The following is a 23,763-nucleotide window of genomic DNA, read 5'->3' on the forward strand; positions in this document are numbered from 1 at the left end:
AGAAGTAACATTTTAGGTTATTCCGCAGGAACGCTGCGCGAACTTCATTAAGTAGAGCTTCTTTCGTGCCTGTGATATTTGCTTCTTGTGAAAAATTTCAAGCATCTTGTCAGCCGCTACGGTTCAATATAATTATCCAAATATAATTTTAAAAAATAGCCAGGTAGATTGTCTCTCTGACGCTGAACATAGTGGTATCGGTTCCACAGATGTATTTCAGACTCGGCAGTCCCTTTATTACAAAGCCGGATTGGGCAAGACTTGTGTCACAGTTTTTTCTCTTTTACAGTACAATGGATTCTTGCTTACCTGCAGCAACTTCTGCATTCCAAGCAATGACATGTCGTGCTACCGTACTGAGTGGCACCGTGAGCCATGCCTTGTACGTATTTTGAAACATTCTTGCAGTGCATAAACGTTCGGTCCAGTCGATAAATAGTTCGGTTCCGACGACTTTAACTTAGCAAGATCCTACTGTTGATTTGTTAAAGGGACACTACAATGCAATCAGTATGCCACCGAAATTATTTTCCTTACGCTACCGTTTGTCATGAAAGCATTTTCGAAACATCCTCAAAAATTTCGACGTTGGCGGAGCGTAGTCAGATCCTCAAGACGCGCATGAACGGCGGCAGACAGTCGGCCAAAAAAATCCTGTTCATGGGTCTTGTCGTGTATCCGCGCGCTTCATACATAGCCCTCTGATGTTTTTGTGCGCTTACGCGGCTTCATGTAGAATGCTGCACTAGCTTAACTGCCATTGGTTACATTAAACGCAATGTTCTCATGCAACGAATTATCAATAAATAACCCCAGTGCTTCAGAGAGTAAAAGACTCAACGAACACATAGCACTGGCTGACAAACATTTTTTTATTCCACATGACAGTCGCCTTTAGATCAATGCCGCACAGGGCCCCCTACAACAGTGCCCATCAATCAAGGCCACGTGAAATGTGTACTAGCTGAAGCTGGAACCGCTTGGCGCACGCCTCAGCACGACAAACGCGCCATTGTACGCGTGGCGCCAATGTTTTACGCTGAGAATTCACGCACCTTCCCCTCTGGCCAATATAGCATCTTCCACACGATAGTGGTATCTTATAAATTAGCCATGGCAGGAGGTCGTCGTGTTTTCACAGAGACATCTGTCTGAGCTGTCCTTGCCGGACCCTTATCTGATCCGAAAATCGGGGAAGGTCATCGAGCTGTTGGAGTCTGAAGACAGTGCAGTGAGTTGGCTGACGTCTGTATACGTCGAGGATCTTTATTATTCCATTCTTCACGTACATATGTTTGATGCGGTGAGGGCAAGAAGGTTCCAGAGAGCTTATTTATGTGCAAAAAAAAGTATTTGCATCGGCTCCTGTGCCGCTTCAGCGTTGAGCAATAGCTTTCTTTTGGAAGTGGACTGTCGACTCAGTGCGTGTCTTCCTATCCTTGGCGTTGCGCGTGTCATCAGATGCAGTCGGTATCTGCAGGGGTCCTCGACTGCGGTCCAGGATTGTAAGCATACGAGCTTATCCCAACGTGACTCTATAGAGGGAAATGGATAGGAATCTCTCACCGTCACCTCGTTCTGCCGGCGGTAGTCCACGCACATACGTGCTGTTCCGCCCTTCTTGGGAGCGAACACCACGGGAAAAGGTCGGGGGCTGCGCGGCGGCCTCACAGCACCCATCTGGATCATTTCGTTCAGCGCAGCATCGAGCAACTTGCGCTTGTGCACGCTAAGCGGCCACGGGTTGCCTCTCAAAGACCTTACGTCACAGGTTTCTATACCGTGTTCCAAGACGAAGAGTTTGGAGAATTGCATTCTGTTCCAGTTCTGCCTGAACAGAGATGCGTGGTTCCAAACTTAAAGAATGATAATGGTCGCTAAAATGCGCAGCTACGTTACTATCGGCATGTTCCACTAAAGTTTCGCTCGGCGACCGCAGCGCCGAGCAGGTCCCTGCTGTGCAGCTGCTGTACTAGAGGATCGTGTGCGTCGCATTTCGCGCCGCTCCGCTGTACTGCGATGGCATCTCTCCGAAAGAAAAGAGAGTCGGGTACACAATACTATTGTATTGTAAATTGTTCTCACAGGTTAAAGAACACGAGGGGCCGGGTTCCCGCAGTAAAGTCATTCCGTTTCCCTGGCAAATCACACGAAAAAGGCAGGCGGGTGGGTTGGTATCCCGCTTGGGTTTTCCCGTTGGTTTTTCCCACTGCTGTGGTTTGCTGGTGTACGAACAGTCGTCACTTTTGTTCACGTAGCAGCAACAACAACAACAACAACAACAACTAAATCATGACTATGGTCTGGGGTGATTCACCGCTTGAGAGCAGTACCCTACCCCATTACACGAGAAGCATGAGATGTGAAATATGAAAATGAAGTTATGTGCAAGTCCAACTCGAACTCCCGTCGTCTGGTTGCGCAACGCTATACGTCGCACAAAAGGAAGAAGCACATGAAAGAAGCGCCAATGGTCCTTGAGATGCAGGGGTGGACCCTACAGCGTCTGGAGCAAGCCGGTAGCCAAGAGGAACTCCAAGAACATCAGAAGTCCTCGACGGTGTTGGACATGGCTCTGACATGGGCCAAGAATTGCAGCCAGGTTGAACGTCTGTCGGCTAGCACCACTCAGCTGAGCACAGAGTTGCCGCCTCTCCGTTTCGTAGAGCTTACATTCTATTAGGACGTGCTCAATGTTCGCTGTAGCAGCAAACAGCTGCAGCATGCTGGCATTTTTCAGTTGTGACAGCTTAACGGGTGCAACTGGCGGGACGCACTGTACGAGGGGCTTGTGAAGCCAATACCAAATGTTAAGTCATTAAGTGGAAGGGAACAGACAAGTAGTCCGACACGTTATTTGTGTTGCTGTAACGTAACGAGTCAGGAATCATGGGTATGACCCTAGAAATCGGAACTCTACGTTATTGTGTGATTCGTTCACTCACGCTACCACTTATCTGTATGCTGTTAGCACTGGAACTTCCTAAATTTAGCTTGTGCTGTGACGCTTGACGCTATGGGACATCGGCGTACCGAGAGGGGTGCAAAGGCGTTCCCCCCTCTGGAGCTTCAACGTCATTTTTGAAAATGGTGGTTCTTTAGGCATTGGTCGTCATGTTTATTCTCTGATGTCATAATATGAGCCTCCGAGCACCCGCACAGTCCGCAGCGCCCATTTGCAGGAAAAGAGGGGCACACACTTTGCTTCCCTTGGAAAAATCCTGGGAACGCCCATGCTGTGGACTGAGTCGAAAGTCACAAGCACCGGAGGCGTTTGCATGTGGGCGTGAATACACGTGCAGTACGCAGAGAGGTGCGCTACGCTCTAACGGAATATAGATTTACGACTTGTGACAGTTTTTTTTTTACCGATCACGCCCACGTTTATGTAAACGATTTGAGAAAATGGTGCTTACGTTCAAAGGAACGTTGTAGTTGGCGCTGTCTTTCACTTGCTAGTTGCATTTCCCATTGATTAGCGTCACGTCGCCGTCAATTTCTTCTTCTAATCCGTAGAGGTGCTTAATTAGTGCCTCTCATTTTCGTAAGTCTAAGTCCGTAAAGATTTACTCAGGGATTGTATTTCAAGAAACCTGTAGTACAGACGCAACATAATTCTGAAACTGATCGGTTTACACGGGTACGCGACCGAGTTCCGCGCTTTCGGCCATATGTGGCGTTCAAGGACATGGTTCGGAGCACCCCCAAACGTCGTGCAACAGGCCTATAGCATCCGCCCACTCGTACAGTGCTCGCTTAACGCGCTGGGCATTGGCTCTTGCGAAGCACAGCAATGAGCTTGAACATACTACTGGGTACCGTTACTTTCAGCAACATTCTTCAGGAGGAAGGGAGTTGCCTCAGGACAGAAGCCGCCGATATTTCGAACAGAGACTGTTCTTCTTCTGGGCCCAGAAGAACAGTCTCTGTTCGAAATATCGGCGGCTTCTGTCCTGAGGCAACTCCCTTCCTACATCTCTACCGGTTCGCTGGATTTCTACCCATCTACATTCTTCAGGAGGGTGTTTTAACGGTTTCTGCTTTTCTGTGATGGGAATGTATACGGCGCTTCGGTTACTTTTGTTGACGACTGAATTAAATTGGGTAGCGCTCGAATTAAATTGATTGAGCAATGAATTTAATGGGCGGGAATAGCGGTAGTTCACCTTGCTTTGGGCAGTGCGGGCGTAACACTGATAGCCGGTTTAAGCGTGCCTTCCGCGTATATGAGCGTTTAAGTTTCAACTATTTCAAATAGGCTTCACCCAGCGACATGCTTTTATTTCGATAGGCGCATTTGTCGAACAACCCATCATTATCAATGGAATGCGAATGACTACAGACACTTTGATAAGGGCGAATGGTATGACTGCGGCGTCGTGTTTTTCTTTTCTAGCACAAGTATTTGAACGGGGCCAACAGTGCGGCAAGCGTAAACATCAGCGAATGGACTTCGTCCAGTGACGAACTTACGAATGTCATATTTTTTTGTAGAACAACAACAACAACAATAAATCAAGGAGAAGTGACGATGACATGGGATTGTAGAGGACGATGGTATTCCTCTACACGAGTCCTGACTGGCGATAAGGGAATGTCCCAGCGGGCAGATGATCGTGGCACATGATCGTGGGTAGGACGGTGCCGGTACAACTGGCTGCCAGGCGCAGTGGCGCGCGGCAGCAGAGGCACGTCTTCATCGTCGTTCACGGGCCGCCACACCACTCCACCCTCAGACGCGGAGCTGCGCTTGCGGTTGAGTGGTAGAGTTTCGCGTCGATACTAAGACAGTAGGAATGACGACGGCACGTGGACGGGAGAGAGCTTGGCGTACCGATACCGGTAGTGGAGCGTGTTGCTCATTGAAGGGTCGATGTGTTGCTAAAGTGCGTGGAGGTCTGAGAAGATTGCGCGTCTACGGCGTACGGTGACCCCAGTACGGGGCGTTGAAACCGAAGGGTGCCGGGTCAGAAATAAGCGAGCGTAGCCTCCTATTACGAGCCCGGGTGGAGAGACGGGCTCGGTGACTCACGCTAGGCGGGCCCCAGCGCCATCGTTTGCTGTCTTGACCATGTGAGCGGTTGTTGCTGTCCGACAATGGATGACGCCAGCGCCTCGGAGGGAAGCAACCCCGACTTGCGTCTTCACGTTGGCCATGTATCTGCGAAGCTTGCGCCGTTCTGGCACGCCAACCCGTAAGTGCGGTCCTCTCAGGTGAATTGCCAATTCTACCTCGCCGGAATTACGTCGCAGCTCAGAAGCTCCTTCCATGTCGTGTCCTTTCTACTACCCGAGCTTGCCGCTGAGCTCGCCGACATTGTCTGTGCTCCGCCTCGTTCTGCGCCATACGACCAGCTCAAAGCGACCATTATTGAACACACAATGGCTTCGGAACGTAGGCGCCTCCAACAGCTTCTTTCTGCTGAAGACCTTGGTGACAGGAGGTCGTCGCAGTTTCTTCGGCAGATGCAGAACCTCTTGGGAACCCGCGCTGCGTCCGTCGACGAACCGCTTCTCAAGGAACTCCTTCTTCAGCGCCTTCCTACAACTGTTCAGATGCTGCTCGCCACTGCTACCAACCTGTCGATTGCCGAACTTGCTGCTCATGCGGACAAAATTATGGAAGTCGCTGTGCCAACCATTGCCACAGTGAGACAATCTAAGGCCGCTCAGCGTTCCTTCCGCCTTCTCCGAACCCTTCAACCACACCCGATGGCCTGATCTGCTCCCCACCCGTCCTCTTCGGCATACGTTCCGAAGTGAAGCCCGACCTCACCCGCTCTGCGGCTGAGTTGGTGTGTGGCTCTCCTCTCCGACTCCCTGCCGACGTTTTTGCCACGCCAGCCGTCTCTGCCGAAGATCCTTCTTCTTTTATCGCCCGCCTTCGCCGAGCTTTTGCGACCGTGCGCTTCACCCCGACCCTCGCCTCCACCTCACGGGCCTCCTTCGTCCCTCTTCTGCGAACGGATCGTATCCGCCGCTTCCTAGGGCCTCCCTATTCTGGGCCCTATAAGGTGTTCCGACGTGTACCCAAGACCTGCACCATCGACGTTCGCGGCACACCCCAGTCGGTCTCCATTGACCGTCTTAAGCCCGCGTTCCTGGACGATCCACCTTCACGCATCATGGCCCCCGTCCGCTCATCGACGCCAGATAGAGCTTCTAAGCCTCCCAGCAAGTCCCTGACGTGGGCCGTCACTCTCACATCGTCCACGCGCTCTGGCCTCTCTCTGTGACCTCCGGTCTCCGAGGGGGGAGTACCCGTGGCGCCACCGACGACGATGCTCTCGTGCCGTGCCGGCTATAGTTTAGGCGCGCAGGGCGCGCGAAATAAAACCATTCACTTTGTTCTGATCAGCTGGCGGCTCCAGACCTCTTTCTTTCACGCCCTCGCTTGAGGACCACAGGATGTTTCCCCACTGTAGCCACAGGACCCTACCCCACCACACAGCGCTTAATATGAGAGAGTGAAGTATGATCAACGCGAAGCGACGACAGGTCGGAGTTTTGTTTAGAGTTCTTCCGGAGGTCCAGTGGCTTGTATTTTGTAGAAATCTTGCGAAAAATGTCGTGATTTTGGCGACAGGCTTGTGAATTCCTGCAGAAGAATCCTACCTTTTGCTTGACTAATTCGCGTGAGTTCAACTGAGAAACTTAGCTTAATGATTAGCGCTTAATTACCTATAAGTAACACGAATGGGAACGGCCTGAATCTGCGGCAGAAGCGTGCATGAGTGCATGCCAAGTAGTTTCAGATTTTCCTGGAGTAAAACCTATTTGTAGGAATTAAATGACATCCTTCCGTGGAACACCCTGTATAGTGCCTATGTTTGGCCTGTGTGTTTCGCCTTAACAGTTCTCCTAAGTACAATGTATTTGTGCAGTCGACCCGTGTTTATCCGGACTTCATTTATCCGGATCCTGCGCTATCCGGACAAAAAAGCATGGGGACGGATTTCTCCCCATGTATTTCTCCCTCGTTTATCCGGACTTCAGCTGCCCGACTCGGACGCAAATTCCAGGGAACAGAAGTGACTAAAACCCAACAATAGGCTTCAGTTATCCGCTCATTGTCCACGAAGGACACTTGGCCCACACCTAGTCAAGCGGGGTCGAGAGCCCTTTTCGTGGCCTCCTTTTTACTGACACAAAGAGGGTGATGATAGGAAGGATTTTTTCCCTTCCCGACTTTGCACGTTACACAAAAGTAATCCACTAAGCAGTCTGGTTATTTCAGACCGCGAAGGTCCGCAACAAGAACCCCTGCGCTGCAATCACTGATGATGACATCGCGAGTGTCGGGCTTCCGATAATGTTCAAGAATAATCTGATGATGAAAGCGGGGTTTGGGGCACCAGCTATGACGGTAGAAAATGCGCGGGCGGCACTGAGAACGCCGCTAGTATCTTTCGAGAAACAGAACAATATTTCGCAAGTTAATGCCATTAGCAAAGTTTTGCAAGAAGTGAATGCGCGTATTTGAATGAAACAGATGACAATGGATAGTTTTCTGTGTAATGGTCAGTAATAATGTAATTTTAGGATCACTCTGAATTTTCGTGTTTCACTTATCCGGTTCTCCCGCTATCCGGACGTTTTCACAGGGAACGGAGCCGTCCGGATAAACACGGGTCGACTGTACAATCGTCAGTGATCAATATAACATTGTTGACTTTCTAATTTTATTTCAGGTTTTTCGCAACGCCGCTCATGGGAAGTGCTACAGAGGTGTATGTTATAATCACGCAGAGTATAATAGAGTGACCGCGAATGCAAGTAAGTGCACACTCCTGGCTCGAATTGCTGTAATATCAAGACAACTACCTCACTGGGTATGGGGTCCAAGCATGTGCTTTGTATTGTGGCAGCGACATCGTACTTCATTCTGGAGCGCTGCGGGGAAAACGGCCCACTGTTGACAAGACAGTGCGCCAAGAATATCGGCGCGCGAGAGGCAGAGCGCACCACGGTCGCCGTCACAGCTACAATGGGCCCCCTTCTCGGGAAAGCGGAAGCGCACAGTGCACATGGCGTCTACGGGGCTGGGACGGCGTGGTGGAGGCATTGTGCTGAGCGACGCAGGTGCAGGATAGGCAGGCGTTGTGTCGGACTCGAGATAAGCGGGTTTCAGGCGGGCTTTGGCGGCAAGCTCTTGCCAATTGGGAAGCTGCACAGTGAAGTGGCTGTCGGAGCGTGACGAAACTCTGAAGGGGCCGTCGTGGGGGGGCTGCAACGACTTATGCACTGCGTCGTGCCGCAGGAATACATGTGTGGCAGTATCGAGGTCGGGAGGCACGAACAGAGACTTAGGTTGAGCAGCGCGGGTCGAAGTAGGAGAGAGACTGTTCATCAGCGTCCTGAGGCGAAAGGCGTAGGTTGTGTATTCTGGCGGAGCTCGATCGGTCGGTGGAAAGAAATCGCCGGGGAGACGCAGGGTGGTGCCGTAAACCAGTTCGGAAACCGGACACGCGAGGTACTCCTTGAGCGCCGAGCGTATACCCAGTAGGACGAGAGGTAGCATCTCAGTCCATAGCTCACGGAATGGGTAGGCTCGGAAGGCGGCCTTGAGCTGGCGATGAAACCTCTCGACTAAACCCTTGGCCATAGGGTGGTAGGCAGTCGTACGAATCCGTCTTAGACGAGGAGGTGAAGGAAGTTAGTGAAAAGCGCCGACTCGAACTGTCGGCCGCGATCTGTAGTTAAAGTAGAGGGCACTCCTAAACGGCTGACCCCAGAGCCGTATATTAAAAGGGAGTCTGGCCATTGGGAGGAGTCACAAAAAGAGGCTCGATCTGTCAATCACAGTTTCGCTCCACTGACTGGTTTGCTTTCTATCAAGGGGGTCGCCATCACACTTCACTGCCACCCAAAATGGCGACGAAAACAAACACAGTGAAGCGGGGATTTCGTGACAAAAAATTTTCACAGACTACTCTGATTTTACGCTGCAAATGTACATCCTCACATATGTTTCTTGGAAATCAGTTTCAACTGATGCTCACCCATCGATATCTAACCGAAAATACGTTTTGTCGTCGGTGTTAGGCCTAGTGAACTCGGCGATCACAACGAAATCATAACAAAAAACAGCACTGTGCTGCACAATCTTATATTTAATTGCTGGATTTCATGGATATAATCATTCTTGCCTTTTATATTCCAACAATTCATGTAGATATGTTTCAAAATCTTGCCGACGACAGAATGTGCCCCCAGCAGGTGGTTCTGCCGGCAGCGGTACAACGACGGAAGCAGACGACAATTCCCGACGAGCCCCACGCACTCTTGTCAAATTTCAAACTTTGCACTCACGTCAAATTTGCACCAATAATCCACTAGTTTTGCAGATAGCGAGAGGTACCCATTTCAATCCCATCCAATCCACTTGCCACCCAAAATGGCGCTGCCCATGTTCGATAGGAGGACAAATAGTGGGGATAGGTTGATGGATAGCGCCCTATATTTCAAGCCTCTATTGGTCAGAAAGCTGAAAAAGTGGGTGGAGCTTCAGATATAGGCATGACCCATTAATGGCCAGACTCCCTTTTAATATACGGCTCTGGCTGACCCAGCCGGAGACGAAAGCTTCTGCTACGGTCGCCGCTGTCATGTTGGGCATAGGAATAGCTTCGGGCCAGTGCGTGAACCTGTCGACACAAGTGAGCAAGTACGAGTGGCCCTGGCTAAGAGGCAGCGGCCCGACGATATCAACATGCACGTGGCTGAAACGGGCGTCGGGTGGATGGAAACGGCCGGGCGGGGCAATGGTATGGCGGACTACCTTGGCCCGCTGACATGGCACACAGGAACGGGTCCAGCCTCGCACGTCGGCATTCATGTGGGGCCAAAGGTAACGAGAAGTGACCAGGTGTTGGGTGGCGCGAATGCTGGGGTGTGCAAGGCCATGCAGGGCGGCGAAGATGGGCTTACGGAAAAGTAATGGTAGGTATGGACGTGGGGACCCGGTCGACATCTCGCAGGGGACAGGTTTTTGGCAGTGAGGTAGAAGAACGTCCTCAAAACGGAGAGAGGAAGAGGATGAGCGCAAATCCCGCAACTCGGAGTCCTCCGCTTGGGCGGTAGCGATGTCGACATGCGAGGGTAAGGGCGGGCACGGCAAAGAGAGGGCGTCAACTGCAATGCGAGACAGTGCGTCGGCTGCAACGCTGTTCTTGGCGCTAACGTGGCGGATGTCGGAAGTGAATTCAGAGATGAATGACATCTGCCGGAGTTCACGTGGTGAATGGTTGGTGGAGGTGGTGGCAAAGGTTAGGGGTTGGTGGTCAGTGCAGATGAAGAACTTGCGGCCCTCCAAGAAGTGTTGGAAATAACGCACGGAGCTGTAGATACCCAAGAGCTCCCAGCCAAAGGTGCTATAACGTGCCTCGAGCGGTTTCAGCTTCCGGGAAAAGAACGAAATGGGCTTCCAAATCCTAGCGGAACGCTGCTGCAAAACGGCCCCGAGGGCCACGTTTGAGGCATCGACCATCAAGGATGTGGGAGCGTCGGGGATGGGGTGGATAAGGAGGGATGCGTTGGCTAGCGCGGTCTTGATCTCGTCGAAAGCGGCCGAAACAGCGGGTGTCCACTCAAGGCTCGCACGAGGCGCTGCGGAAGAAAGCAAGGCTTCCAGGCTGTGGATGACAGTTGAGCAGTGGGGGATAAATCTTCGATAAAAGTTCCTTCACAAGCCCAAGAAACTTGCGCAGCTTCCGTTTCGTAGTGGGCGGAGGAAACTTGGGGACGGCGTCCACCTTGCATGGCAGAGGCCGAATACCATCGGAAGTGACGCGGTGGCCGAGGAAGTTAAGTTCTGAAACGCCGAACTCTCACTTGGCGGGGTTGATCACAATGCCATAGTTGTTCAAAAGTTCAAAAAGCCGACGAAGATGGGTCTTGTGTAACTCCGTGTCCGCACTCGCTATGAAGAGATAGTCAAGACAGGCGAAGCAAAACGGAAGACCACGGAGCGCTACATCTATAAACCGCTGGAAAGACTGGGCGGCATCCCGTAGCCCGAAGGGCATACGCACATATTCAAAAAGCCCAAACGCCGTAGTAATGGCGGTCCTGGGAATGTCAGCCGGTTCAACAGGGATCTGGTGGTATGCTTTAATCAGGTCCATTTTGCTGAAGGTTTTGCAGCCATGAAGGTGGGTGGTAAAGTCCTGGATGTTCGGGAGCGGGTAGCGGTCGGCAACAGTGATGTTGTTGAGCGCCCTGTAATCACCGCATGGCCGCCAGTCCCCGGACTGCTTGGGCACCATGTGTAGGGCTGACGACCACAGGCTTGAAGATGGCCGGACCAAACCGAGCTGAAGCAGGTGCTCGAACTCAGCACGAGCTACCTTCAGGTGATCGGGGGCAAGTCGCCGTGGTCGACAGTGGATAGGCGGTCCTGTGGTCTGAATGAAGTGGGTAACATGATGTTTCACCAGTTGGTCGACGTGCGGGGGTCGGATAACGTCCGGAAACTCGTGCGGAAGCTCCTCGAACACTGTTTTCGGCGGTGGAGGGGAAAAGGTGGGATGCAAAGGTGATAAAAACGACGCCACGCCGTGGACGCTGAGGAGCGTGACCGCGTCAATCAGGCGCCTCCGGCCGACGTCGACTAATACTCCAAAGCGTTGCAGGAAATCGGCGCCGATAATAGCATGTCGCACGAACGCAACCCAAAAGAGCCACTGGAAACGTCGACGAAGGCCAAAATCAAGCGTTAAAGAGCGCTGGCCATACGTTGCAATTGGGGAGGAGTGGACAGCTCTGAGGGGTGTGGACGACTGTGTAGCGCCATACAGGTCTCTCTTGTCATGGAGCTCAGCCGGTAGGATGCTGACTTCCGCTCCTGTGTCAACTAAGAAGAGGGTCCCGGAAAGCTTGTCGGTGACGAAGAATAGGCTGCCGTCAGGGGAAACCGAACCACTCGCGGCCGTCAGTGATTAGTCATTTCGTTTGCCGAGGTCCAGGTGCAAGGATGCTCACAACGGCGGGCCCTGTGTCCGAACCTCTGGTGGTACCAGCAGAGAGCGGGGTTCACTGGTGAAGAGTCGCGGCGAGGGGGAGATGGAGAACGCTGTGGGCGCCAGACCGAAGAACTAGGGCTTGGTGAGCTACGTGCTGGCCGGGGTTGGTCCATGAGGTGGGCAACGAGCTCCGTAAGTTTTGAAACTTCTTGGCGGAGCAAGCCAACGTCCGTGGTGACCGTGTCTACAGGGGCGGGTAAAGCAGCCACCAGAAGAGGTGCTATGTCAAGCACGCTGTCTGCTAGTTCGGGGAAGCCGTTGAGGGGTAGAGAACGGGCAGCAGCAAGCGCGACGCGGACATTGCTAGAGAGACGCTGTAGAAAAATTTCTCTCAGAGTCGATGGTGGCAGCCTTATCACCAAGAAGGTATTGCAGGTGACGAAGCAGCTGCGTGGGCTTACGGTAGCCAAGGTCGTCGCAAGAAATGAGTTGCTGAATGCGGCGCTGCTCCGGCGGCATGAGCCGCGTAATGAGGGCATCCTTGAGTGCTGTATAAGCATCGCTGGGTGGGTGGGTGTGTGAGGGGGGGTGGGGGCGAGCAAGATATCGCGAACTTCGGCGGCGGCCGACGAGGGTAAGCTTTCCACTACATACTGATACCTGCTCGTATCGGACGTAATTCGGCGCAAGGAAAAGTTGTTGTCGACCTGGACAAACCAGAGGACGGGGTCATGGGGCCAGAAAGGTGGGAGGCGAACGTGTGCCTGCGATGCCGCTGAGATAGTGGAATCGTAGGAAGTAGAGGGCTGTGGGCCGGGCGGCGGAGAAACGTTATCGCCGGCGGAAGGCTCAGAAGCACGGTTCAAGTCCGGGTCACCAGTTTGTGGTAGCGACATCGTACTTTATTCTGGAGCGCTGCGGCGAAAACGGCCCGCTGTTGACAAGACAGGGCGCCAAGAATACCGGCTCGCGAAAGGCAGAGCGCACCACGGTCGTCGTCGTCACCGCTACAGTATCAGTGGACGACGGAGTGCAAAATTCCACAATGCATGCCAGAAAAATATTCTCCAGACATATGAAAGGGTGTGAAGATGGTATCGAAGAAGGAAGAACGGAACATGGGCTCGATTCTGCTCAACTATTGGTTACTCCGTGCCGTGGTGGAGGTGGTAGTGAGGGTGAAAGAGCTCAGCGTTGTTGGCCTCACAGAGGTGGGCAGCATCACGGTCAACGCTCTGAGTGGAATTTGTGTCCTGTGCCAACTTTAAATGGAACTGTACCGACATATGTTTGATAGAGTCTGACGAAAACCAAGGGAAAACTCCAGACAGGACAGCGGGTGCGGAATTCATGAATAAATGCATTACTCCGCTCTGAATCGTCACGAGCTCCCGTGCGATGACCAGTCGTGTAGTTTCCTTAAGTCCCGGCCTACCGAAATGGTTTTAACATGCCGCCGTGTGGCGTTAGAACATGCCTTACAAGTGACCGCCAGCTTCTTTGAAAAGCGCGCTATAAACCTCCCCCCGGAGAATACGGTATATATTCCATTCACCAGAAAGAAGCTGAAGAATTTGAACTTCAAGGTTCGATGGTATGAAATCAAACGGACACAGATACGCAAATTCCTAGGAATAATTTTCAATCAGAACTTGTCCTGGGCGCAACAGATCAAGAAGCCTCAGCACACAATCAAGGTTTATACAAATTATGAAGATTCACTGTTCACCAAGAGACTGTTCACAAAGCCATGGTAAACGAAGCACTGGTGTACAGCATCCCGTACGTGCACAACATTACTCCCCATCAAGAACCCAAGTTAAATTCCATCTTGGGAAGGAAACTCAGAATCTGCCTGGGAGTACCGAGGACAACCAGGATTTCGTCTAACCACCCCAAGTCTAATGGGCAAGCGGAATGCACTGAAGCGTTTCAATCCAGTTACAGGAGAGGAAGCAGAGGCACGAAAGCTTCTTTCTAAGTATCGAACATCTCCCCATATCGCAACTGGATGTTCACTTTCGAAGTTGCTAAGTAACCGGAGGGTTCGAATAGAACTGGATTTTGTACATCCCAACGTATACAAGCGTCGGTAAATGAGGGTGATTGTACGAAAGCCTCACGAACCTTTGCTGCTGACGACCATGTGTGGGCTAAGGGTCCTACACGAAAGCAACACTGGGTAAAAGGTGTTCGGGGAAGGATTGATCGAGTTATTTACGACTTGGAGTTGCAAGACGGGAAACATCGTCGCGTTCACGTAGATCACTTGAAGGCTAGAGTGTCCTCACTACCTGTTCACAATTTTACCAGACAGCAGTTACCCAGTACAAGCGCGACCATGCCACAAGGTCTCTGTGATCATACGTGTATGCATGTCATAGGAACCATCGCTGCCAGTTTCCACCTCCAAGCCATCGCGGAACCCTCAATGACGTAGGCGGCCTCCCGTACGGTATCCACAACGTGAGGGGAAGGAGTGTAGTAGCTGAAGGACACGTGCAGAAGGATGAAGATGATACCTGGAGCGTGGGTGCGAGCGACACGGTTTGGCGCACGAACGTAGTTCGCTTGCCATCTTGGCCACCTGAGATTAAACAGTTGTGCTCTGGCAGCCTTAACGTCTGCTAGCATTCCTGTAGCTTTCACAGAGACGAGACTTAGTCAAGCCCCCGGTTTAAGTACTGCGAAGTCTGACGCATGTGGACGAAACCACAAGCATTGGGACTATGTCAGTGTCAGTGTCAGTATGCGGTTTCTCCTCTTCACTTGCTTATCCGTTGGTGTCGTCCCACTCTGTCTGCCCATAAAACGTCTTTGTCTGCCTCTATCTACCCGCTCTGTATCATAAAACACCACCGGCCAAGGTGCCGTACCGTCATTTTTACGAGCGCCAAATTGTTTTGCAGAACCCAACACTACGATGCCGTGCAGTCATGGAAACGATTACTTATATGTAAGTATTGAGATGTTAAATGCTGTTTATTTTCTAACGACCAAACCGAAACGCATGACACCGAAGAGAACCTTGCCCGTGAGCACAAAAAATTTAAGAAATTTCGCAACTGCAAATCCCTTATATTGTGAGCTAGCCAGAAAAAAAAAGAGGGGTCAAGAACGGAACGTGGTGCGCTTGCGTAGAACGCACTGAGCAAGGAAATATGTCGTCATTCGTCATTCCATATGTCGTGATTCATGACAATCTCGCACTTACAGTGGACTAGGTGGCACCTCGAACTCTTATGCCAAGAGCGCAGGGATATGAAAAAAATAAGCATAGAATACGACCTTTCCCACTTGAAGCAAAGTATGTGTTACTGTCTACTATGTTCCCTTATTCATGTCTGGGAACAACTATTGAGAGATACTACACATTAACCGTCTGTATGTAGGAAGCCTTTCGCGAAAAATTTGATTTGTACATCACTTCGGGAACTATGCGCTTCGAATTCTTAATTCGAATTCGTGGGCTTCGAATACCACGAAATTGATAGAACATGATCATGTCATGGCTTTAGCTGCGTTCAGTCTTTAGTCTTTGTGAGGCATTCGCCACTGAGGAATAGGACACACAGAAGCTATAGGGGAACCAAGCGCAAGACAGGTCGAAATGGTACATTGGATAGTTCGCCGCTCTCTTCTACCCACTGTCCCACGCTCGTGTGTCACACATCAGCATTTCTTTCTACAGGTCACCGTAGTGTAGCACGTCACAAGTAACCGTCATTTACTTGCTTGCAGAATGACCGGGGACCATATGGCTGCCATTTTTACTGCCGCGAACGTCCCCACCGTATTGCCGCACGTCCTGACGGCAATACCTGTCTGGTAAGGAAAATAACAGCGAACCCCTTCAATCAATTGCGCGTTCGTCAAATCCATTCACAGTGCCCTGTCTATGTGAGACCCAATGGAGTTCCAAGATGAACCCTTGAGAAGCCTACTGGAAATTTTCATTTGTGCACCACGCGCTAACCAGGCATCTTTGCAGTGCAGATACAGGCGTGCTTCATTTGTATTGCCTATGGAATGGCCCTGTCGTTGAAGGACAGCGGCTAGCCATAGACCATTGCCGTCTACAGGCGCGATAGCAACTCTCTCTGGACATACACTGTTTCGACATTTTCGCGAAAAATACGAGATCCCTGATGTCTTCGGCAAGGAATCTAACGAAGCAAAAATAAAAAATCGGCCTATCGTTGAGTTTGTGAGTTTTGTGCGAACGCTACCTGACGACAAACTAAGCTCTCTCTCTCTCTTTGTTTTCTTTTTTTTTTTCATTAATACAAGGCTTCCACACTACAGGAAGTTGAACGTTTGCTATTATTATATTAGATGTCTGGGCTGGAACTTTCGAGAAATGGTCAGTTTTGGTTACGACATCAAAGCCCTGCGCGTCCAGAGAAGTAGTGAGTAAGCATGAGGGTGAGAAGCAGTGTTCCTATAGTGACCGTAGGCCGCCTTTACTGAGGATCGACAGCGGGCAAGAGAATTGTGCAGTAGTTTTGTCCTGAGCTTCAGAGCTGAGGTTTACCAAGATTGGCAGAGCACAGACCCTATTACCGAGCTAAAGACAGCGTTGAAGCTTGTGAACGTGCGCTCGCCCCAGCGATACGATAAGATCACCTATGTCGCACTGTGAAACCTTGACGGACGGTCACTACAAGCTCTCATTCATTTATCTAAAGCATTTTGGTAATAGGGGTCTGTCATCTGGCTGGAAGGGGACAACTGTCCTTATCCTGAAACCTAGCAGACCCCCATATGCCCTATCGTCCTTTCGCCCTGTAAGCCTGACAAGCTGTATGCGAAATCTGACGGAAAGAATGGTTTCTGCGTCGTCTCGACTGATCGCCCGAGAGAATCGCTGGATTTCGTTGCCACCGAACCTCCATGAATCTAGTTCTCGACCTTGTTCTCCGCCGTGCAGCATGCTAGTGCTCGTCGACGAATCGATGTACTCATAGATGGAGCGCGGATCGTGCCCACCGACATGATATCAGCCTTTGTGGACATCAAGCGTGCTCATGATACCGTTTTGCACATTTGTGTGCTGCATGCCTCGCTCTTTTTTATGTATCAGGTCGACCCTTCAACTGGCTCCAATAATTCCTAACGCACCGAACTGGCGTTGTCTGTACATCCGAAGGCCAAACTCCAAACGAAAAGTTCGTCGAGCTCCAGTTCACATGCAAGGCTACGACAAATTTCTGTTGGTAGGTCTGTCTCGCCGTTTCCTTCGTGTGGTCACGAACTCTAATCTACATTGGTCTCATCACATTAGTCACCTTCAATTGGGAACCTTGACTTGAAGCCAAAGCGCAGTAATGGCTCCTAGCTATTTATCATCATTTTCTCGAAGTTCCAAGAATTGCTGAATGGCTTTCTCTTGGTGTCTGGCCTCGCCCAAAGACTGTGAGGCTAAGGCTCTTTGCTCGGTATTCTCTCCATACCTGGAAACGACCGGCTACTTTTGGCCGTCATCAATCCAACATACGTTATCATATCTGATCTCATCCTAGCTACAGTAATGACCCTGCCCACATAAGTGAGGCCGGTGTCCTCACCGCCGCCACCACAGCTCAGTTGCGTTACCGTTTGCGGCAAGTTGACTCTCCAAGATGGCGTGACATCCTTCTCCTATCACCCTTTCCGTGTCGCTAAATCAGCTCGACTCTCAACCTCCCACTACACTGTTAAAACAGAGGGGGGGGGGAGGGGGGGGGGTCGAGGTGGGTTGCCGTTGGTGGCCGTTCTCAAGTGGGCATCGTCACGACTATAGCAAAAAAAAAAAAAAAGCAAAGTGGGAGAGGGGAGTTGAGGATTTCAAAGTGATGCATAGGCAGGATGACCGATACTGAACAGAACTTCACCACATAGCACGCTCATAGCCAACCATCATTCCGAATGATATCATACTGTATATTGGTTTGTTGAAAATGGAAGGAGGCGCCTACCTGGGACAGATCATCTTGTCCCAGATAGGCACCTCCCCCCTATTTCGAACAAATCATGACACAGAATGATATTATTCGGAATCATGGTTGGCTGGGAGCGTGCTATGCGGTGAAGTTCTGTTTTTAGAGTGTATGTCAAAGTTGCCCGGCGAGTGGCCTAATCCAGCCCAGCAACGTTGTGCCCCAAAAGCACTATCTAGAGTTTCTTCACTTCTTTCTGCACTTCTGTCCTAACTGTCAAGACCGCATTATTTCATTTCGGCACATCAAAGCCAACAATGAAGTAGGTTATTTCCCCTGGCGATGAAAATCCACATCATTATTAAATAAAACTGTTGTTGTCAGCGTAGAGCTCCTCAGACTTAAGGAGATGTTTCCGTTCAATTGGTGTTTTTAGCTCGTGTAAGACTTGTGTCTTGCTCTTAAAAAAAAAAAAAAAATAGAAGGAAAGCGCGAGTTGCTGCCGCACAAAGGCGGGATGATCCTGAGTTGTTTGCGAACGAGGTCTCAAGATGTGAAAGTCGTTTAAAGGAGCATGGAAAGCACTTTGAACAAAATTTTCGAGGTGGCGTATACTTGATATCAACATACGCGTGATATCAACATACTACCTGTAGTAGAAATCAACAGATTTACCACATCCCATCTGTCATGTCGTGCTAAGAAGGCGAGGTATACTGGTCGAAGGAGAAGAAACACTCATAACCAAACTTTAGCTCCAAAAGGCCCAAAAGAATTGCAAAGGCGTGCAACAACGTTTTAAATGTTCAAAAAAAAAGGGGGGGGGCGGGGAGGACCCCTTTCTTCTGATGAAGAGCGTCCGCTCGAAACATCAACTCTAGTTTTCCCCCTTTTTAAGTACACCACCCCCGGTTTTTACTCCTAGCTCATACAACACTCAACTGAGTATAGCATGCACTGTCTAGTTATTCCCTTTGTTCCTGTGTTTATCCCCGTTGTTTCGCAGCAGACTAGTGTCGACTGGCACACCGCTCTACGAAGTTACATGATATAAATAGCGTTATAAAACACATCCTCATGTTCCTGTGTTTCAGAACCCAGCGACAGCAACCCAGGGTGGATGTTATACTGGCGGCTGCTATATTGGATACCATCTACGTTGAATGGAGACGCGCGTAATAGCGACATTTGTATGCGAAGCATGCCTTCCTCCAGGCTATTAAATATATAATCGCCAGAACTTGCTGTGGAACATTATATAGAGTACCAAAAAATGTTACGGGAGGAGTTTTATGTGAACTTTACATTGAAGGAGAGGCAATCACACTTTTGCTCCCCCAAATACGCTGACACTTGTAGAGGTACCCGCTCATCATTGAAGGCTCACCCCAGCCATTTGTCTCGTGCTGCAAGTATCTGGGCGTGGTACTCGACTGTGACCCTCCCTGGTCTCGCAACATTAAGACCATAACCACGATTATCAACAGCTACGTGGCGGTTATTCTTGCTGGTTCGTGATGGGGCCCGTCCTCTTCCGACTTCCGCCGTGTGCACCAATACCTTGTGCTCGAATCCATCCGGTCCGGTATAGCCTTCCCATCTTGCATGACCTTAGCTGAAGCCGAAGTCGAGATCTCCTCTTCAGCCATGCGACGAGACTTCGCATCTGCTTGGTAGTCCCTTCGACCACCGAGACTCGCGAACAGCCGGTCGACGTCCTGCGGGATGGCGGAACCCTCGGCGTTCTCGCACGGTACCTTTCTCAGCAACCACTTGACTACCCTCGCCACGTCGACGAAGACTACCCGGCCACTGACTTCGGTCATGCTATCGTTCGCTTAAAAGAGTCCGTCCCTGCAGAGTTCTCCCTGCCCTTGCACGCCCCGGCGATGTGGACGCGTGTTGGACCAGAGGTCTGTACTAGTATCCTCGGTCTCCAAGGGAAGAATGATGCGTCCGTGACAGTAGCCCGCCAGCACGCGCTCGAGCATCTCAATTATGCCTTCCCGCAGAGCCGCGAAATATATATTGATGGTTGGTTGCAAATGGATCGTCAGTGGCGGCCTTCTACGTCTCGCAGGAGAGTCATGACATCGGCCTCCGACATCCCAACACCGTGTTCTCCACAGATGCTGGGCTGCTCGGCCTCCTCGCTGCTCTGCGGCATATCGCACGATTTGTGCCTGATGCGTGGGTCGTCCTCGCGACAACAAGGCGTCTTGGGCACTCCTGTCAGCATACCACCCGATCGTCGTGAGTGATATGCACGCCATGGTACTTCAGGAGTACGCCCACCTTGCCTCGGTCGGTCACCGTATCTGCGTTCGCTGGGTTCCTGTGCATACAGGGCTACACGGAAACCTTTGCAAATCCTTTGCCTATACGGCGTCTCTGCGGCGACGGCACCCCACAGTTTCTTGTAGACGCTCTCCGACCTCGTTCATTCCTGCAGTCCATCGACCTCTCACTGGAGTTTGTCATTGCCCGTCGCTGTACCAGCGAAGAAAAGTCCCTTCTTTATCGTCTTCGGTTGAACGTTGCCCTCACCCTGTTCAAAATGGCCGCGTCCAATGACCCACTTGCCCCCTCCTGCGCCGTAGACGACATAGCAATAGGTGTACAGAAAAGGAGACCAGACCCGATACCAGGAGCTGGCTTTACTAGCAGTGACCTGTACTGTAAGCTTATGCGCTTCTCGTCACGGATAAAGATATCATTGCGCACAAGATTGTTGTGTTCTCAACGTATGACACTGTGCCTCCCATGGCTGCAGGTTACGTGATGTCCTCTGGTTTTCACGTGGTTTCCTTGCTGTACAAAAAAGATATTTTCCATTCCGGTATTGACACGCGGAGGAGGACAAGAGCTTTCCATCTCATTGAGAGGTGCATCATAAATATAAAATGCACGCAACAGAGACATGAACACTGCATGTGCAGGGCGTTGGAAAGCGTCGGTGCTCTTCTATGCAGAGGAGCAACACCTCGAAATGACCGCTTGCAAGTACACGGACCCAGAGTTTTTTGGACATGCGACTTTTCCGTCCCTTTTACAATAAGTGGTTGTGTCGTCATTGTGCGGGCACTAGTCTGTTTACATGTGCTGAAATTTACACAGGACAATTTTCAAAAACAAGCGAGCTTGTATGGACATAATTTAGACGACTGATTAGCTGGAGGTCTTCACATGTTGTTGCTCCAAGGACCGGAAGAACGACTTTGTTGGTGACGAAGTATGTCAAGATATAAGGCTTGCCTCTCACCAGTGAGGGGATTTTGCACTCACCCAGAACTGGCAGTTCAGTACCATCATACGTGGAGACTTTCACATTGGAGGCAGTTAGTTGTGGCTGCTGCTGGCACTTACTGAATACACTGTGAGGTATGACGTTCACACCTGCTCCTGTGTCGAGTTTGAAAATGATGTCCGAGCCACTGATGTTGACTGTTTCAGTCCACTGTGCTGGTGCGTATAGCCTATGGACAGTCAGCATGTCGAGGAAGACAGGGTGGCTGTGTGAAGATAGGCCTTCCTGGATGTCCAAAGATGCTACTTTCTTCTTCTTTGGGCATCGTGGGTGTGCTTTCTGTTTACAAACAGAGAAAAAGTCGCCAAACTTGCCACAAAAATAACAGTGGTTGCCATATACTGGACAATTCCGTGGTGGATGGCTGGTGCCACACCTTGAACATATGCGCGAAGGCGGTTGACCATGGCTACAGGACTCTTGCTGGTTGGGATGTGCGTTGGACCGAGAAGTGTGGGCTTGCCTTGTATTGTGAGCGTAGTTGTGAGATAGGCGATTGACTGTGACCCCTCCTGGCTTTTCCTGCACGTCACGAACGTGCTGCTTCGAAATTTCGTCAGCTTTACAGGCTGAGATGATTTTTTTCCATTGTCAGTTTTGGCTCTCTGAAAAGTCGTTCTCGAAGGGCGTCATCTCTGATCCCCACAATGATTCGATCACCGATCATGCGGTTTTCTTGCTGACCAAACTCACACTTGCGCGCTTGAAGTTTCAATAGAGTGACGAACTCGTCGATGCTTTGACCCTGCTGTTGCACCATCGTTTTGAACATGGCTGTTGCCTGCGTGACATTTCTGTACCGCGTGTACAAGTTATCGAACTGTTTCAGAATTGCCGTGACGGCGTCTTGTGCTTGTACTTCGGGAAACGTCTGCTGGATTCGTCGCGCCGATGGTCCCAAAATATGAAGGAGAGCGAAGAGCTTTTCTTGCTGCGTCGGGCTTTGCCGAGTATTCGATAGCAGTTTCATATATCAGGAAAGCTTCCCGCCATTCTTCCCACTCGCCGGCAGGGTTGTCGCTCGGCGTGAAAGGCGGTGGCGGTTGTAAAAAAGGACTTGCCATGGCTGTCACTGCGTTGCATGCGTTGCGGTAGTCACACCTGTTGCTCTGGTTTCTTCTGACACCATGTCATGTCTTTGGCTGGATACATGAACGTATTTATTGATGTACACATTTACAAAGCAAGACTGCCATGCCGCAGGTCAGGGTTAGCGCTCTCTTGGCGACAACCGTTATGTGTGTAGGAAGGGTCGTCACCACACTTTATGAGTGTGGCGCTAGTTTACATACGAATACATAACAATACGAGATGTGTGCTGTCTCATGACATATGTGCAGATGGCATCGAATGAGGAAGAACAGACCATGGGCGCGATGCTCAACTATATTCGTCATTCCGTGCCTTGCTAGCTGTAGCTGGTGGTAGTGGTGAAGGAGCTCAGCGTAATCGGCCTCACAGAGGTGGACAGCATCACGACTACCGCTCTGGGTCGAATTTGTGTCTTGTGCTGACTTCTAAGGGAACCATACTGAAAATGCCCGACAGCGCCTGGCGAAAACCAAGCAGTAGCCCGAGACAGCTCAGCCGTCACCGGTATTTATGCATAAATTAAGCTAAATAAAATATTTATGCATCAATAAAGCTCTGATTTGTCACGAGCTCTCGTGCGGTGACCCATCGTGTTCTTCCCTTACGTCCCGACCTATCGAAATGGTTTTCAAGTGCCGTCGTGTGGCCTTAGAACATGCCTCAGAGGTAACCGCTAGCTTCCTTGAAGGGCGAACTATGGACCTCTTTCCAGAGAAAACGGTATATATTCCAGTCACCAGAAAGAAGCTGAACAATTTCAACCTCTCTCTGGTGTTCCTCTGTTCGTTCCGCTCGTTCTGCTGTCTAAGTCCGACGGGTCCAATGATTGTCGGTTCTGTATTTTCGCCCACCACTCCCGAGTACGGAGCACCCCAGCTCGTGCTTCAAACAAAAGTCCGCTTCCTACTGCATTGTCGTAGAATTTTTCTGGTCTAATTTCGCCTGTCTGGCGCCTGTCTGGCCCTGTGGGCGCAGTGATGTCTTTGAGTTGTCAACATTCCTCCATTTCGTCGTTTCCCAATGCGCCGTTTTGTCCCGTATTTCCCGTCTTGTGATCCGAGTGTTGTCTGCCAGCGTCTTCTGCGCGATGCCAATCTCGTTCTTCAGGGTTCTCACTTTCTTCCTCCACGTGGTATTTATGTCCTTGTATATCATGGTCTTGTAAATTTTGTCGATAATCTTATTAAGATTATGGGGTGATGTCGATGCGCTGCGTCAGACATCACGATGAGAGCATCAAAGTTTCGGTTTCAAACTGAAGTGAAGACAACGAAAGCTTTACTCGTGCGATGTAGAACCATGAACTTTTTTTGCCGCTATCATTTTATATTCTATCCAGCTGTGGCTATGAAACCTAATTTACGCATTTTCTGCTATTTATACCGAAAAATCTCGCTCTCCGGGGGACAAACTAATTCTTAAAATATAAAATATTGTTAATATAAATTACTGTTGCTTATTGATAGCATTAATAGTTTAGGTA

The 23,763-nt window shown here is 50.5% G+C and overlaps 1 protein-coding gene across 1 annotated transcript; it reads left to right on the plus strand.

Annotated features, from left to right (window-relative positions):
* Positions 1–306: 306 nt before the first annotated feature.
* LOC135369347 (uncharacterized) lies at positions 307–19,115 on the plus strand. The gene is made up of 5 exons (XM_064602939.1): positions 307–382; positions 7,692–7,776; positions 14,873–14,919; positions 15,705–15,791; positions 18,976–19,115. The coding sequence occupies exons 1-5, from the start codon at positions 341–343 to the stop codon at positions 19,042–19,044; spliced, it is 330 nt and encodes a 109-aa protein (XP_064459009.1). The 5' UTR covers positions 307–340; the 3' UTR covers positions 19,045–19,115.
* Positions 19,116–23,763: the final 4,648 nt, after the last annotated feature.

The sequence above is a fragment of the Ornithodoros turicata genome, chromosome 9 (genome assembly GCF_037126465.1).
Source record: "Ornithodoros turicata isolate Travis chromosome 9, ASM3712646v1, whole genome shotgun sequence".
NCBI classification, from domain to species: domain Eukaryota; kingdom Metazoa; phylum Arthropoda; class Arachnida; order Ixodida; family Argasidae; genus Ornithodoros; species Ornithodoros turicata.